Below are 15,112 nucleotides of genomic sequence, written 5' to 3' on the forward strand. Positions count from 1 at the left end.
CCCACTAGCCCTGCTTCAACCCAGCTCACAAACGAGGATGGCAAGTAGTGGATTTCCCTGCTCGGCCATCTTTCCACTCCAAGACCCCAAGATTCTGGATTTTCAAATTAACTGTTTCTCAGACTCTGATTCTGTGATTCAGTGAAATCCCCCGGCTTTCTGTGAGGGTCAGAGAAGGGGAGAGGACGCAGAGCCATCCTCTCTGTCATAGATGTGTTAGCTTCTTGTGGCTGCTCTAAGGAATCATCGCAAACCTGGTAGTAATTAAACCTGCTACTTAAAACACGAATGTGTTATCTTACAGTTCTGGAGGTCCGAAACCAAAATCAGGTCTCACGGGGCTAAAACCAGGTGTCAGCAGGGCTGCATTCTTTCTGGAGGCTCCAGGAGGGAAACTGTTTCCTTGTCTTCTCCTGCTTCTGGAAACCACTCACACTCTTTGGTCCCTAGCCTGCCCCTCCTCCATCTTCAAAGCCAGCAATGGCTGGTCCAGTCTTTCGCGAATCCCATCACTCTGACGCTGTCTTTTCTGCTTCCTGCTTTCACTGTTAAGGACCCTGTGATAAGGCCCATCTGGTTAATCCAGGGTAATCTCCCCATCTCAGGATCCTTAAGTGAATCACACTGTAGAGTTCCTTTTGCCATTTAAGGTAACGTTATCACAGGTTTTGGAGATGGGGATGTGGACATCTTTGGGGGGCCATTATTCTGCCTACCACAGTGGACATCGTGGAAAGACCTTTTCACCTCTTGTTCTGTGGGGACTGTGCTGGGTTAAACCCTTAGATAAAGACAAACACTGAAATCCTTGGCGTAACTGAAGGGGCTCTGGTCTAACATGGGGCGTGGCTTGGCATGGTCTGATGGGGGAAACATGGTCTGTCCCCTGAATTCCCTAGTCTGATGGGAGGGACATGGCCTGTCCTCAGGGTCCCCTGGTCTGATGAATGTGTGTATGGGTGCCTGGGATGGGAGACACAGAGAGGTCAGTGGTGAATGTGACAGGTCTGTCCGTCCTCTTAACAGATCGCTCCGAACCTCCCGTGTTCTGTGACGTTGCAGCCGGGGCCTGAAGACACAGGGAAGGTGGGTCACCCCCAAGGGAGCATCTCTCTGGGTCCAGGACACTGCGTCTCCAGTTCCCTGGCTTTCTCTCTGGGGAGGGTGCTGGAACCCTCCGTGTAGAAGCCTCCTTGCCTCTAGGCCAGGCTGATCCCACCTCAGATGAGCAGTCTTTTCAGGCAGGGCAGCAGATACGGTATCACTCAGTTATGTGCCCAGGGTCAGTCTCGCTGGCCTCAGTGTCGTCTGCAGAACGTTCTCCGGAAAACCAGCTGGCCTCACAACCTTGTGTGGAGGTGCAGTCATCACTGTTTCACAGGTGGGGAAACTGAGGCTCAGAGAGGAGTGACACCATGAGTGGCCCAGGCCTCAGATCTCTGAGCCCGTTTCCTCATCTGCGAAATGGAGGTGGTAGGATGTGCCTCGTCGTGCGGTCTAGAGGGTGGAGTGAGACGCTGCAGGGACACGCCCAGTGCAGGGTCTGTGCACCGGAGGTCAGGGGGAGCTCTCTAAACAGGGCTCAGAGGTGCCTGTTGTTGTTTCTGGGCGGCTGCCTCGCTGAGTGATGAGGACAGCCCCCCAGACAGGCAGGAGTCTGGAGAGGAGCCCGGTCAGGGAGCAGCTCAGCGGGAAGGTCGGATGGGGGAGGCAGCCCCGCGGCTGGCTGAGCGCAGGGCTCCGAGTCAGACGAGGGGGGTCAGGCCGTGGGAACGTGGTGCTCCCATCCAGCGGCCTTGTTACATGAGAGGGTGGGCAGGCTGTGCTCAGGGGAGCCGGTCCTCTCCAAGGCTCTGCGGTCAGTGACCCCTCCCCACAGGCCTGCGGTGTGGACTATGAAGTGAAAGCCTTCTGCGCTGAGAACCTGGAGGAGAAGATCCACAAGCGGTGAGAAGGGCGCAGCTTCCGCCTGCCTGGGCGTGGGCTGCCTGCTGGCAGGGGTAGGGAGACAGGATGGGCAAAGTCCGAAGAAGACAGAAGTCACAATGCCTGGAAGTGTGCGAGGAGGGGCCTCACGCTCCAGCCTTGGGAACTCTGCAAAGGGCACTCGGGAAGGCTTGCAGGTTGTGAGGGCTTCCTGGGGGAGGTGGCTCAGTTGCCTTGGCTCAGGCCTCAGCGCTTTTTCCTTTGCACCACTGTACCCGCTTCCCTTATCTCCCTGCCTCTAATCTCTTCCTCTCCAGACGGCGTGTCCTTTAATTTTGTTTTGGAAAAAAAACGAAAAACGAAAATCAGATTGTTTTAAACAGTGAACAAGATGTTTCCCGCCAGCTTGGACCCCCATCTCCCAGTTCTCCTGGGAGGCCATCAGCAGGAGGTTGTGGCGGCGGGTTAGGGGGGTGTCAATGGAGGCTTCCAAACAAGGCAGGGAGGGGGAGAACGTGAACCCACCCAGGGCAGAGGGAGGAGGTCAGCCGTATGTCGGAGAGGGGAAACCTTTTCCTGGAGAGACACAGCCCTGGGCAGACAGAGAGCCCAAGCTAGCAGCCAGAAATTGCTGGCCCTGACTTCTGGGGTGAGCTGCCCAGCCCCGCGCTCACACCTGCCCCTCCTGGGGTCGGGCTCTGCTCTGGCTCCCGGCGAGGCTGGCCTCAGCCCCCGGCTCTGATGCACCCTGCTTCCTGAGGGCGCTGCAGCCTCTTAGGGAGCGGGCTGAGTCTGCCACCTAGTGGTCGCAGGATGCATTGCACATCTCTAACTCCAGCCTGGCAGCTTATGTGTGTGTGGAGATGGGATCCTTCTCCCTTGCTTCTCTGTCCCCCTTTTCTTCTTAAGCCCTGAGATCAGAAGAAAGGAAGGGGGTTGTAGGTTGTGGTAGGTGGCCTAACCAGAGCAGGGAAGAGGAGACAGCATTGAGAGCCAGCACCTACCACCAATGGGACATTTTAAGTCCACGCTGGAGTTACTAATAATGATATAGCAACTATCACTTATCAAGAGCTTATTAGACACCAGACACAGTTCAAAGTGATGGACATGTATGAACTAATTCAGTCCTCACAGCAACCCTAAGAAGTGGGTCCTGCTGTTGTCACCATTTTACAGATGAGGAGACTGAGGCACGGAGGTTAATTTACTCAAGGTCATATAGTTAGCATGGGGAGAGCTAGGACTTTAGCCCCGGCTATCCAGCTCAGGGAATGGAGGTGGCTTAGCTGAGAAAGAGGGATGCCGGGATACCTAGCACACCTGACAGGAGACTGCCTGGCTGAGTCCCATCCCCTCACCAAATCTTCGTGTCCTTGTTTCCTCCCTGAGCCCATCACCTTCATTGAGCCCCATCCCATCTCTGGGCCTCCATCCTCTCACTGAGTCTTTATCCTCTTTACTCCCCCTGCCTGAATCCACACCTCCTCACTGAACTCCTTTACCTCTCTGAGCCCCATTTCTTCATGGGCCCCTTTTTCCCTGTGTATATTTTTATTTAATAGATACTTAGCAGGTATTTATTATATGGCAGCAGGCACTGTCATAAATACTGAGAATACAGTAGTGAACAACGTAGACAAAAACTTCTGTCCTTAAAGAACTCACACTATTAGGTGACATAAGAGATGCAGGAAGTGAAACAACGGTCCCTTTCTTAGCGTCCCGCTGGCCACCAGCACACAGATCCAGATGAAGTGCTGCCATGGGACGGTTCGGCCTCTGATGTGGTGAGAGGGAGTTCAGACCAGGAGAAGATCAGAGTGGGCGGATCTCGGGAGTTTCCTGGTCGAGCAGGTGTTTGGCTGGGCCTTGAGGAAGGAAGCAAATGAGGGCAGAAGCTGGAAGAGAGTGTTATAGGCTGGGACCCAGTATAAGCAGAGCTTCAGAAATAGGACTAGATAGACCATCGAGAATGATAGTGAAGAAGTGGAGGAGGCTGGGGACAAGATGGAGGAGGTTGGAGTGGCACCAGATGGTGACAAGGCCCTATGCCAAACTCTGCAGTTTGGACTGGAGTCCGAGGTCATGGGAACCAGTCTCTTCAGCAAGAGAAGGATGTGAGGGTCGCAAGGAAAGAGGATGGAGGCAGGTGACTCTGGTCATCCTTTGCTCTACCCATCTCCACTAGGAATTCTGTGCGCCTGATCATCCGGAAGGTGCAATACGCCCCGGAGAGGCCCGGCCCGCAGCCCACAGCCGAGACCACCAGGCAGTTCCTCATGTCGGATAAGCCCTTGCATCTGGAGGCCTCCCTGGATAAGGAGGTAGGAAGCTCCGGCTTGGCGGGGGGGGGGGGGGGGGCCGCTCCCCCAGGGCTGGAGCCTCAGATCCCAGCTCTCTCATGCCCTCCGGGCCTCCTCGGCTGGGAGCTTCTGCCTCCAGCCCAAGGATCACAGGGCTCAGGGAATCTGAGACCTCCGCTGGAGGATTTGGAGAAGCCTCTTGGGGACTAAAGGCGTGGCAGAGGTGGGGCATGAGCTCGAAGTGTGCGATAGACTTCAGAAGTCAGCGTACCTCCTGAAGGGTCCTGGGTCCTGGCCATCTCCCTGCACCCCTGTCCCCCTTTGAAGTGTGAGCACCTCCTCTCCCTTTGCGGGAGCAGCTGAAGGCAAGTGCTTGGGCCAAGATGCAAGTTGAGGCTCTTCAATGAGGATTCAGAGCAGGTTCCCTCAGTGAGTGCATCAGCCCTTCCCCACCTTCCTCCTGCTTCTTCCAGACCCTCCTGGGTCTAAATTCCAGGCAGCCAGAGCCGGCAGGGACTTGATATATCACCTACTCCAGTCCCTCCATTGTACAGAGGGGGAAACTGAGGCTTAGATAACCTGTTCAAGGTCACACCACTCTCACCCTCATTACCGTTATTATTACTGTCATCGTTACTTCTGGTGGCCAACCCCGGAGTGGAACACAGGAGTATCACCTTCTAACTTAATTATCTTTCAAGGTCCCACAAATGAACTTAAGTTTAACATGCCCAGAGGCATCAGTGGGAAGTGGCTGATGAACTTGGGGCCAATGTCAGAGTGGCCAAGGCCTGGGGAACCCCAGGAGATGTGTGTGGGGCCTCTTCTCCCTCCCCGTCATCTAAAGCTTTGGAGGCTTCCCATCCATCCCTCTCCCTTCTTACACCTCCCAGATCTACTACCACGGAGAACCCATCAGTGTCAACGTCCACGTCACCAACAACACCAACAAGACAGTGAAGAAGATTAAGATCTCGGGTACTCGGGCAGAGGGCCGGCCTAGGGGGTGGCAAGGGGACTCCTCCCAGGGGTTGGGGCAGCTGAAGGCTCCCCCCTCACTAACAGCCTTGTACATAACTACCGGCCCACAGAGAAGCCCAAGGCCTGCTAAGCCAAAGGGCAAGGCTTTTGAGGCTGGCAACACAGGCTGCTTATTGGCGGGGTAATGAGTTTACTGTGGAAGCCCCCTCTTCTCTTAGGTTCCCTGGGTTCTGGCCAGGGCTGTCTTTCAGGGGGAGATTTTTGTTTATGGAAGGAGTGGGCATGTTTGAGCTGCCATGTAGAGGATGGGTCCATCTCCTGCAGAAGCTTCTGGTGGACTGGCTGTTGTCTGGGGCTGAACATCCCCAACTCGGGGAGCCTGGGACCCCTGGCTCACCCCACATTGTCTCCCTCTTCCTCCCCAGTGCGCCAGTATGCAGACATCTGCCTTTTCAACACAGCGCAGTACAAGTGCCCCGTGGCCATGGAAGAGGCTGAGTAAGTGAGCACAAGGCCAGCTTTGGACGTGTGGGATCCGGTGGGGAAAAGAGAAGCCCTAGGTCTGGTCACAGGTCCAGGTGGCTCTTCTCCACCTGGCAGAGGGCCTGGCCTCAGATTTCCTTGCCGCTCAGTGTAAATGACCCTGAACAGCCTTTTAGAAACCATCCGCTTGGTTTAGCTATAAGGAAATGCATGCTACAGTCAGGGAAAAGACCCACTAAAACTAGAATGACAAAATAAGAGCTAGTGAATCTAAGAGGACCGGGGTTATGGAGGGAAGAGAATAATTGCACTGTACTGGAAACCTAGATCGCACAAAGCCCTCTGAGTTGGGGTTGCTGCTGACCCCAGTACGTAGGGAAGGAAATGCGGCCAGAGAGGTGACCTGCTCAGCCTCACAGGGCTGGCCGGCGGCAGAGCTGGGGCTCTTCTGACTCTGAGGCTTGCTACACCCCAGCTCGCTCATTGTTGAGAAGGGGGATGGCGGATGGAGCAAAAGCAGGTCAAGACTGAACAATCCAAACGCCTTACACGTGATGGGTGGAGATGAGATAAGGCAAATAAGGTCTTCATTATAGACCCCAGGGGGTGGGTATATGGGTGTTCACTGCACAATTCTTTCAGTTTTCCTGTATGTTTGAAATTCTTTCATAATAATGTGTTAGGGAAAGAAAAAGTCCATGCTGTCTCCACTAAAAAATTATCCTAGCCAAACAGCACAGGGCCGAGCAGTACCTTGAATCTTTAAAACCTTGCACCTGCTTACGAACCAAGAATGAAGTTGTTGGATCACCCCAGAGTCATTGCTGTTTGCATGTGGAGCAGAGATGTGCCCCTTTTGGGTGGCAGTGGTCTCCCTGCCAGAGCTGGGCCTGGCCCATGTGGCCCCTTCGTGGCGGAGGGGGACTTGGAGCAGGGCCAGGCTCTGTGACCTGGCTGGGCTGGGGTTGGCTCTGGGGGGCATCTCCACATCGGTCCCCCTTCTTCCCAGTGACACAGTGGCGCCCAGCTCGACGTTCTGCAAGGTCTACACGCTGACCCCCTTCCTGGCCAACAACCGAGAGAAGCGGGGCCTCGCCCTGGACGGGAAGCTCAAACATGAGGACACGAACCTGGCCTCCAGCACCCTGTGAGGACCTACCCTCCCTAGTCCCAGGCTCTTGGATGTCCCCCCTCCCCTGGCTCCCCTACCCTTCCCCAAAACGGGTCCACACCCACCTTGGTCCCACCAGTGCCAGCGTGGGCTCAGGCTACCCTCTCCCCAAGCGTTGTCCAGGGCCTGTCCTCATGAGCTTGAACTGCCAGAGAAGCTGTCCCCCAATCCACCCTTATCCAGGGGTGCCCCAGAGAGCAAGATGGACCACTCGACCAGCCTCTCGTAGTCAGTGCTGCGCTCTGCTGGCTTGCCTAGGGGAGGGCAACCTGGAAAGGCTTCGTGCAAGAGGCAGGAGCTTCTGACGTCATGTCTTCTGTTGGATAGAGTGTGACCCTGAGGCAGAGCAAGGCTGGAAGGAAGGAAGGAAGGGAGTGGCTTCTGGAAGGGTCCTAGCAGGAGAGGGTGAATCAGGACAGGCCTGGGGAGTCTGGAGATTTGAGGGTGGTGATCTGGGCTAAACCACATGTGGGGGTGTCCCCGGAGGGCAGAGATCCCAGGGCCATAACATAGGGTCACTCCTGTCCCACGGTCACCACTGACTCCCTGAGACCACCCTCCTCTAGTGGAGACCTGGGGGTGTGGGGACCCGTCTTGCCCTGCCCGCTGAGGTCTGGCCCTTCCTGGGAGTTTGACCCACCTCTGCAGCACCGCTGCCCGCCGCTCCAGCCCAAACGCTGTCTCACCCGCCCCTTCCTATGCTACCATCTCCCCTTGGAGCGTTTGCTGTCTTCTTCCCTGGCTCAAATCCTACCTGCTTTCGAGACCTAATTAAAGCATCACTTCCTGCAGGGTCTTCCCTGGTACCCACTCCCCTCCTCTCCCCCGCCAACTGCCCTCTCCTCTCTGGCTCAGGAGTGAGACAAAGGGAACCCACGTGAGAGCAGGAAGAGCCGCTCCGCACAGCACTGCTGGGCCTCAGGCCCCTGGAGGGAAGCAGGGGCTCAAAGCCAGACTCGGAAGCCAGGGCTCTGAGGTCCCGCTCCCTGAGAGCAGACCTCGCCTTTCTCACGCACTGGGCTCTGCCTGTACCTGGTGGCTGAGTGGCCAGGAAAGGGACCGATGGCCGCTGCCCACACCGCACCCCGTCCTGCCGGGTCTTGCCCACCAGCAAGCCCTGTGAACCGACTTCCCTGTGTCGCCTTGCAGGTTGAGGGAAGGAGCCAACCGGGAGATCCTGGGCATCATTGTTTCCTACAAAGTGAAGGTGAAGCTGGTGGTGTCTCGGGGAGGGTAAGTGCTACAGCCCAGCCCAGACCCAGACCCCGAAGTGCAGCAGGGAGGTCCCTGATGGCCACACCCACTGCCCCATTCTGCCTGTTTGCTGGACCTTTTAGCTGAATCCTGTTCCTTCCCCTTTCCCTCTTCTACTTCAGAGGCCTTTGGCCCCTCTCTTGCCCCTCCCCTCTTTCTCTCCTCCCCCCTTCTCCTCTTCTTCCTCTTTTTCCTCCTCCTCTTCCCCATCGCTAGTCTGGGCACGTGGGAGGTGGGGGGAAGCTTCCTCAGAGTCTGTGCTGTGGGGTCTACAAGGGTGCCATGTCCGTCATCACATCTCAGGGCACAGCACCCACCCCGACTCATACCCAGGCTGATCTGCTGGGGAAATGGCTCAAGGAGCTCAGAATTCCAGAGTTGGATTGGGGATGCTCCGACTCTCCCATTGTACAGATGGGGAAACAGAGGCCCAGACAATTCCTCACACATTTCCTGAAATCTCCTCCCTTCATCCCAGGTCACGGGCTGGCTGCTGGGGTCATGGCGGTAGACCAAACGTATTCCCTTACCTGGAGCATTGTCTGGTGGAAGCTCAGAAAGGACTCCCACTTTTCTCCATATGTTGGGCCTACATGTTGTTATAAACCTAGAATTAGGATTTCTAATTTGTCAGAGGGATTTTTTTTAATTCATAAATTTCTATGAAAAGATTGGAAAGCTAATAGCATTAGACATCGAGTCTCCTTTATTCTTAGAATAATGCCTTGTGCAGGTGACAGTGTGTAATACGGACCATATATTATAGGACATCTCAGAATCACAGATCTCAAATCCCGTGTCCTGTGACTCTTGCAGGACCCACAGTCTGCCTCAGGCTCCTTCTCGAGGAACCCTTGGGCAATCCTAAAGTGCTTCCTTCTGCCATTGGGTAGCCCCAGCCTCCCCAGGGCAGGCAGCACAGGGGTTAACTTTTATGTCTCCTTTACAGATAATGACCCCGGGGCTCCCCTCACAGGGAGTTTGGCTTAGCCGGGCCTGGGTTCCAGTTCCCCACGCAGGGCTCACACCTCCGTATGTCCCTGAACGAGCAGTTACAACTGGGGTGGGTAGAGTGTGTCCCAGGATCTAATCTACCCCAAAGGGGAACAGAGGTGGCAAATGAACGTGCTTTCTGTTTTCTTCCTCTCTGAACTCTCTCCTGACCACTTCTCCCGCCTCCTCTGACCCACCCACAGCCTGTTGGGAGATCTTGCATCCAGGTAAAGTCCCTTCCTTCAACCTGATCAACTCACCTGCCTGAAGGGCCCAGAGACCATTGTCCTGATTGTCCAGAATCACGGGCGCTGGGTTGGAAGGAATCTTAGCAGTCACTTTTGATTGCCAGGCTCAGGCCTGTGCCGGGACTAGGACCCTCTCCAGAGGGACTGGGGAGGTGCAGTTTCTCCTTTCAAACCTCGCCCTGCTCTTCCACCCTACCCAAGTGACAAGGACCTTTGCGGACAGCAAAGTTGGCTCCATTTATCTGGGGAGTGGCCCCCAATCAGTCTGTTTTACAGGATGTTTTGGAGAAATGCAGGCTTTGTGGCTTTCAAACTTCTGCACTAATGAGAACTACCTGCTGGCTGAGTGTCGTCAGGGAGAGGTCCTGAGATCTGCCTTTGTAGACAAGGCTTCCTGGAGCCAGCTGGATCCACGTGCATTCCAAAAATGCCTGTGCCCCAAACTCAGTGCTTTGCTTCCTCCTGTCACAAGATGCCACTATTGCTCATCCAAGAAAACTGAGTCCATTTGGAGAGGTGAAATTCAATTCAATGTAATTCAGTACGAATTTCCTGAACCCATACTTGAGCCCAGCCTTGTGAGGGGGACTGAGCTCCCAGAGAGGAATCAGATACACCCCCTGCCCTTGACTGCTCATAGCCTGGTGGAAGGTTAAGGTCCAGATTCTTCCATCTGTATTCTGGATGGCTTTAGTGAAGGTTGGCCGTCAGTCTTCCACCAGCTTCCATTCTGATAGCTCACTTTTCCAAGTGAACCTGGAGAAGCAATCCCCTTTGGAAGCAAAAAGCAAAAAGCAAAAAAAACAAAAACAAAAAAGCCAACTTGTTTCAATAGCCTTATGAAACCCCCATGTTCCTATTGAGGGGAAGTAATAATTCTGGCAGGCACAAGCTTCACAGTTTAACCAAGCCTTTTACCTACGTCACCTCCTGGAAGTGGCTCTAGAAGGTAGGTATAGTTAGCCCCGTTTTCCAGATAAGCTCAGTGAGACTTAAAGATGTGAAGTGTTGGGGCTTCCCTGGTGGCGCAGTGGTTGAGAGTCCGCCTGCCGATGCAGGGGACACGGGTTCGTGCCCCGGTCCGGGAAGATCCCACATACCGCGGAGCGGCTGGGCCCGTGAGCCATGGCCGCTGAGCCTGCGCGTCCGGAGCCTGTGCTCTGCAACGGGAGAGGCCACAACAGTGAGAGGCCCGTGTACCAAAAAAAAAAAAAGATGTGAAGTGTTCCTCAGTGAGTGGTGGGGCTGATGGAACAGTCCTTTCTGGTTGCGTAGTTTATACCCTTGACCCCTCCGTCCCCTGCCCCATCCTCCTCTCAACCGGCCCGTGGCAGCAAAGTCACTAAGATGATGTGCCTGTAGGCGCTCACAGTTGACAGGGCCTTGTAGGGTGATACCACCTAAGTGGAGTGGAGGAGCTTTCAGGGCTGCTTTTGTCTGGAGTGGAGAAAAAGGGTGGGTGGAATCACCTTCTCAATTCTGAGATGTTATCACACAGGGTTAAGGGTGTGAATTAGGGAGTCAGAATCCTCAGTCTGTAACTTTCTTTTTTTTTTTTAAATTTCTTTATTTAATTAATTAATTTAATTTTTGGCTGCGTTGGGTCTTTGTTGCTGCGCGCGGGCTTTTCTCTAGTTGCGGCGAGCGGGGGCCACTCTTCGTTGCAGTGCGCGGGCTTCTCATTGGCTGGCTTCTCTTGTTGCAGAGCACGGGCTCTAGGCATGCAGGCTTCAGTAGTTGTGGCACTTGGGCTCAGTAGTTGTGGCTCACGGGCTCTAGAGCACAGGCTCAGTAGTTGTGGCGCACGGGCTTAGTTGTTCCGCAGCATGTGGGACCTTCCCAGACCAGGCTTGAACCATGTCCCCTGCATTGGCAGGTGGATTCTTAACCACTGTACCACCAGGGAAGCCCTGTCACTTTCTTTTAAGAGCTGTACAGCCTTGGATATGCTGCGTTTTCTCCTTGGTCTCAATTTCCCAGCCTGTACATTGTTGTTGTGAAGGTTAAATGAGTGACTCTAGACTACTCCTTGGCGGAATGCCCTGGCAGTCCAGTGGTTAGGACTCTGCGCTTCCACTGCAGGGAGCACAGGTTTGATCCCTGGTCAAGGAACTAAGATCCTGCAAGCTGAGCAGCAAGGCGGGAAAAAAAAAAAGTACTCCTCCTTGGCACAGAGTCAGTACCATGTGAGTGTCTGCTCTTGTTATTATTCTGTCCATCAGGGCTAAGGGGAGAGAAGGCCCAGTCAGAAACGTTAGCCAGTAGCAGCACCGCTCCCATCCTTCCATCCCCACACAGCTTCAAGGCTCTGTGCACAATGTAGATGGTGCTGGGGCCTGGGTCCCATCTAGCTTGAATTTGATTAAGCCGACCTCAGCAGTGCATCATCTAGATTGCAGGGAGCTAGGGCCACCTGAGCACTTTCACAGGAGCCCCCTGGAGATGTTGGGAGATAAGACAGAGTGAGGGTGGGAGGAGTTCCAACCAGGAAGTTGGGAAGGGCAGTGTCAGGGGAGGCTGGGCTGGCTGTGGCCATTTGAGGCCAGCAGGGACTCAGGGCACCTCTGGAGCCACTCAGCGAGTAAGATGCACACTCACTGCCCTGGGCAACCCTTTTCCCACCCCTGTGCCTCCTCCCAGCTCGTGGGAATCCAGGGATCCTTCTCAGGAAAGGGGAAGTTTCCATGTTTTTTGGAGCCAGGAGAAGAAATCTCCCAGTTCAACTCCCAGATAGACTGATGCTTAGAGAGTGGTGGAACTGGGTCTTGGGGCCAGATTTCCTGCCTCTTGGCCCACAGCTACCGTAAAACCCTCCCCAGTCCTCAAAGTGACAGGGCATTGAGACTCACAGCCTGGGACTGGATTCAAGGCTCAACTGGTCTGGGTCTCTTTCAGTGACGTGGCTGTGGAGCTGCCCTTCACCCTAATGCACCCCAAGCCCAAAGAGGAACCCCCACATCGGGAAGGTGAGCAGAATCTGTGGGTCACTGGGATGGGGTATCCGTATCACCCCACCTACCTCTGGGTCAGCCTTCAGCCCAGGGTCACGCCTTTTCCCCAGCTCACGGGATTTTTTGTGAGGCCCACACTCCTATTTGCATCTGACTCCTCAGGAGATAGAGAGGTCTGGCTCTGTTCTCTCTGGGCTGGGGGTGGTGGTGGGAGCTGCACAGGCCATGCTTGGAGCCCTTGTCTGGCATCCAGGCATAGCGGAAGGGGCTGCATGGATAAGATGATCCCTGGACACACCACCCCCATAATTTTTCCAAGTGATACTGGATTAAACCTAAGACTGTTTCGGTTGAAACAAACATTGTAGTATGTACCACAAAGAAAGAAAAGTGTTCCCACAATTAAACTTTGAAATGCCATTGACTGTAAACATACCCCAAGTTCAGAGATGTGAAAATGTGAATAAATGGTTGTATTAGAGTTAGTGACAGTCCTGCATGCGACAAATGAATCTAAGTCGTGCTGGAGAAGTGCCAAAAGGAGCAGGGTCCAGAGATTATTCTGTTCTCCTGGGCCTGCTGTGGGCCTCCCTGGCCCTCCCTGGACCCTCCTCCCCGCATTTAAGGTTATTCGAGGTGTTACCAAGACCAGGGACCAGCCCCCCCTTCTCCACTCCCCTTCCTCCTTTCCCTCCCCATCTTAGCTTAGTTGTCCCAGGGTGGGGACCTGTGCCCACCTGCCCACTTGCCCACTCACCAATAACCCATGGGCGCTCGTCTGCCCTGTGTTTAGTTCCAGAGAACGAGGCTCCAGTAGATACCAATCTCATAGAACTTGACACCACGTAAGCCAAACCCTGCCTGCAGACATATTGGGGGGGCGGGCCTTGGGAGGTGGGCGGGGCTACCTGGTTATTTGCATTTATGCTAATTAACCCCCTGAGGAGCAGCTGGTCTAACCCGTCTGCTGAGAGCTGCCTCTGCTCGCCTCTTCAGCAACCCGCTTGCCTGCATGTGACTTGAAGGACCCTCGGTGCCTGTTCCTCTTCCTCCTGCCTTGGTGGGGTCTGTCTTCCTCCCTCGTCCTTGCACGTCCGTCAGTCCGTCAGTCCGTTCGTCCATCCACAGCACCTGCTCGGCTGTCACAGGGCTGGTTTGTGGCCCTGGGCTGGGGCTCTCTTGCCTGGCCTTCACCCAACCAGTGGAATCAGGCCGTAGGGAGGGGAAGTTTCTGGGGATCTTGTTGCTTCTGACTCCCGAGGACCAATGTGGATTCCCCTGCGGTCGAAGGCTGTCGTGTCACCGGACAGTGGCCAGAGGGGGAGGACCTGGGCGAACATCAGGAAATACCTCCAGGGCCAAGCAGCTTTCTCGCTCCAGCTCCAAATCTACACTTCCTTTGTCCCCCAGGAGATATTTGGGATATGGGGTTTTAAGTCACCCCATGAAGACACCCCATGTGGCTGGCTCAATTCTGTGGGGCTGGGGCCTTGGGTGGGCCTATGTGGACATGTCTTATAGTAGAAGGGAACTTACTGTTCTTAGAAGCAGCCCTTAGCCCTGAAACCCCCTCAGGCACCCTCTTTCCCCACCCACATTTTCTCTGCCCCCCTATTTAGATTGGCCTACCCCCCCTCCCTGCCCCCCACAGACCCTGTCTTATCCAAGATCCCTCAGGGTAGAATGTGAGCCGACACTTCCCTGGAGAAAAGGGGTTTTCTCTTCCAAGCCAGGCCCACTGCTTCCTGTGCAGAAAACAGGAGTGCTTTCTTCGGGTGGTTGAATGGGGCTTCTTGGGCCTGTTCTTGGGGGATTCAGAATAGAATATGCTGTGAAACTGCTGGTGGCCTGGCCTCTTTGTGGGAATAACTTCCTCCTCTGGCCCTAACCCAGCCACACTGATCCCCCCTCCCAATTTTATGTGTCCCTTGACCCCAACTCCTCAAGAACCAGGTCAATTTCCAGCCCTTAGGCAAATTCATGCCTCCCTCTGGTATTTCCACAACTGGCTGGTCCCACTGTCATTGATGGGCATCCAGATGTGCCAGCCTGGCAGGCCTTTCTATCCAAGGCCAGTCCCAGAGGCCAGCCTCTGGGTCCCACCTGGCTGTGCAGGCTCTCCAGCCCCTGGATAAACCTACTCTCCCTGCCCTGCAAACACACCCGTTTTCCTTGTCTTTCCCACCAGCGACGACGACATTGTGTTTGAGGACTTTGCTCGCCAGAGACTGAAAGGCATGAAGGATGACAAAGAGGAAGAGGAGGACGGTACCGGCTCTCCACAGCCCAACGACAGATAGACTGGGGCCGGCCCTCCCTCCGGGCAGCTCCAGGTCCGCTCTCACACACTAGGATGCTTGTTTGTCTTCTTCCTGCCCTGGTTCCCCCTCCCCTTTGTTCTTCCAGCTTCTACCGGGGGCCCCAGTGGTCTTTCAGGTCACGGTGGTGAACCTCTGGCCTCAGGATTGGCCCCGTCACCATGCCAACAGGGCCACGTGCACCACCCTCACCACTCTCACTGCAGTCACCTCTCCATCCCCCGCTCTTTTCCTGTTGACCCCCAGAAAGGCCAACATGGCTCTGGTCTTGGAATTTGACTTGGGATGGGGAGCAGAAAGGGGAAGATGGGGCATGAGGGCTTGGAGGGGCGGGGATGGGGGCTCAAGACACGTGAGAGGATGTCCACCTTCCCAGGTGATTAACACAGTTCTGGCAGCTAAAACATGAGCGACTCGAAGGCCAACCTCTGGCTGGGAGGGGCAGACCGGTGGATAGATTCTCCATGCAGTTCTTTTCGCA

General features: G+C 55.0%; 1 protein-coding gene across 3 annotated transcripts in view; it reads left to right on the forward strand.

The window, feature by feature from the left end:
• The window catches only part of ARRB1 (arrestin beta 1), a gene marked incomplete at its 5' end in the record, with an annotated part of 72,075 nt that extends 57,203 nt beyond the window's left edge, over positions 1 to 14,872 (forward strand). For 2 of the 3 annotated variants that reach the window (XM_082844541.1, XM_082844539.1), the window contains 10 exons: positions 1,027 to 1,086; positions 1,880 to 1,947; positions 4,118 to 4,253; positions 5,126 to 5,210; positions 5,639 to 5,711; positions 6,706 to 6,843; positions 8,017 to 8,100; positions 12,258 to 12,328; positions 13,107 to 13,158; positions 14,502 to 14,872. In XM_082844541.1, coding sequence (XP_082700667.1) covers positions 1,027 to 1,086; positions 1,880 to 1,947; positions 4,118 to 4,253; positions 5,126 to 5,210; positions 5,639 to 5,711; positions 6,706 to 6,843; positions 8,017 to 8,100; positions 12,258 to 12,328; positions 13,107 to 13,158; positions 14,502 to 14,613 — 879 coding nt within the window. In that variant the 3' untranslated portion in view covers positions 14,614 to 14,872. Of the gene's footprint in view, positions 1 to 1,026; positions 1,087 to 1,879; positions 1,948 to 4,117; positions 4,254 to 5,125; positions 5,211 to 5,638; positions 5,712 to 6,705; positions 6,844 to 8,016; positions 8,101 to 9,317; positions 9,342 to 12,257; positions 12,329 to 13,106; positions 13,159 to 14,501 lie in introns of all 3 variants that reach the window. The other variant, XM_082844540.1, reaches the window with a different exon arrangement.
• Positions 14,873 to 15,112: the final 240 nt, after the last annotated feature.

Source organism: Leucopleurus acutus, assembly GCF_964270905.1.
Source record: "Leucopleurus acutus genome assembly, chromosome: 8".
In the NCBI taxonomy this organism is placed as follows: domain Eukaryota; kingdom Metazoa; phylum Chordata; class Mammalia; order Artiodactyla; family Delphinidae; genus Leucopleurus; species Leucopleurus acutus.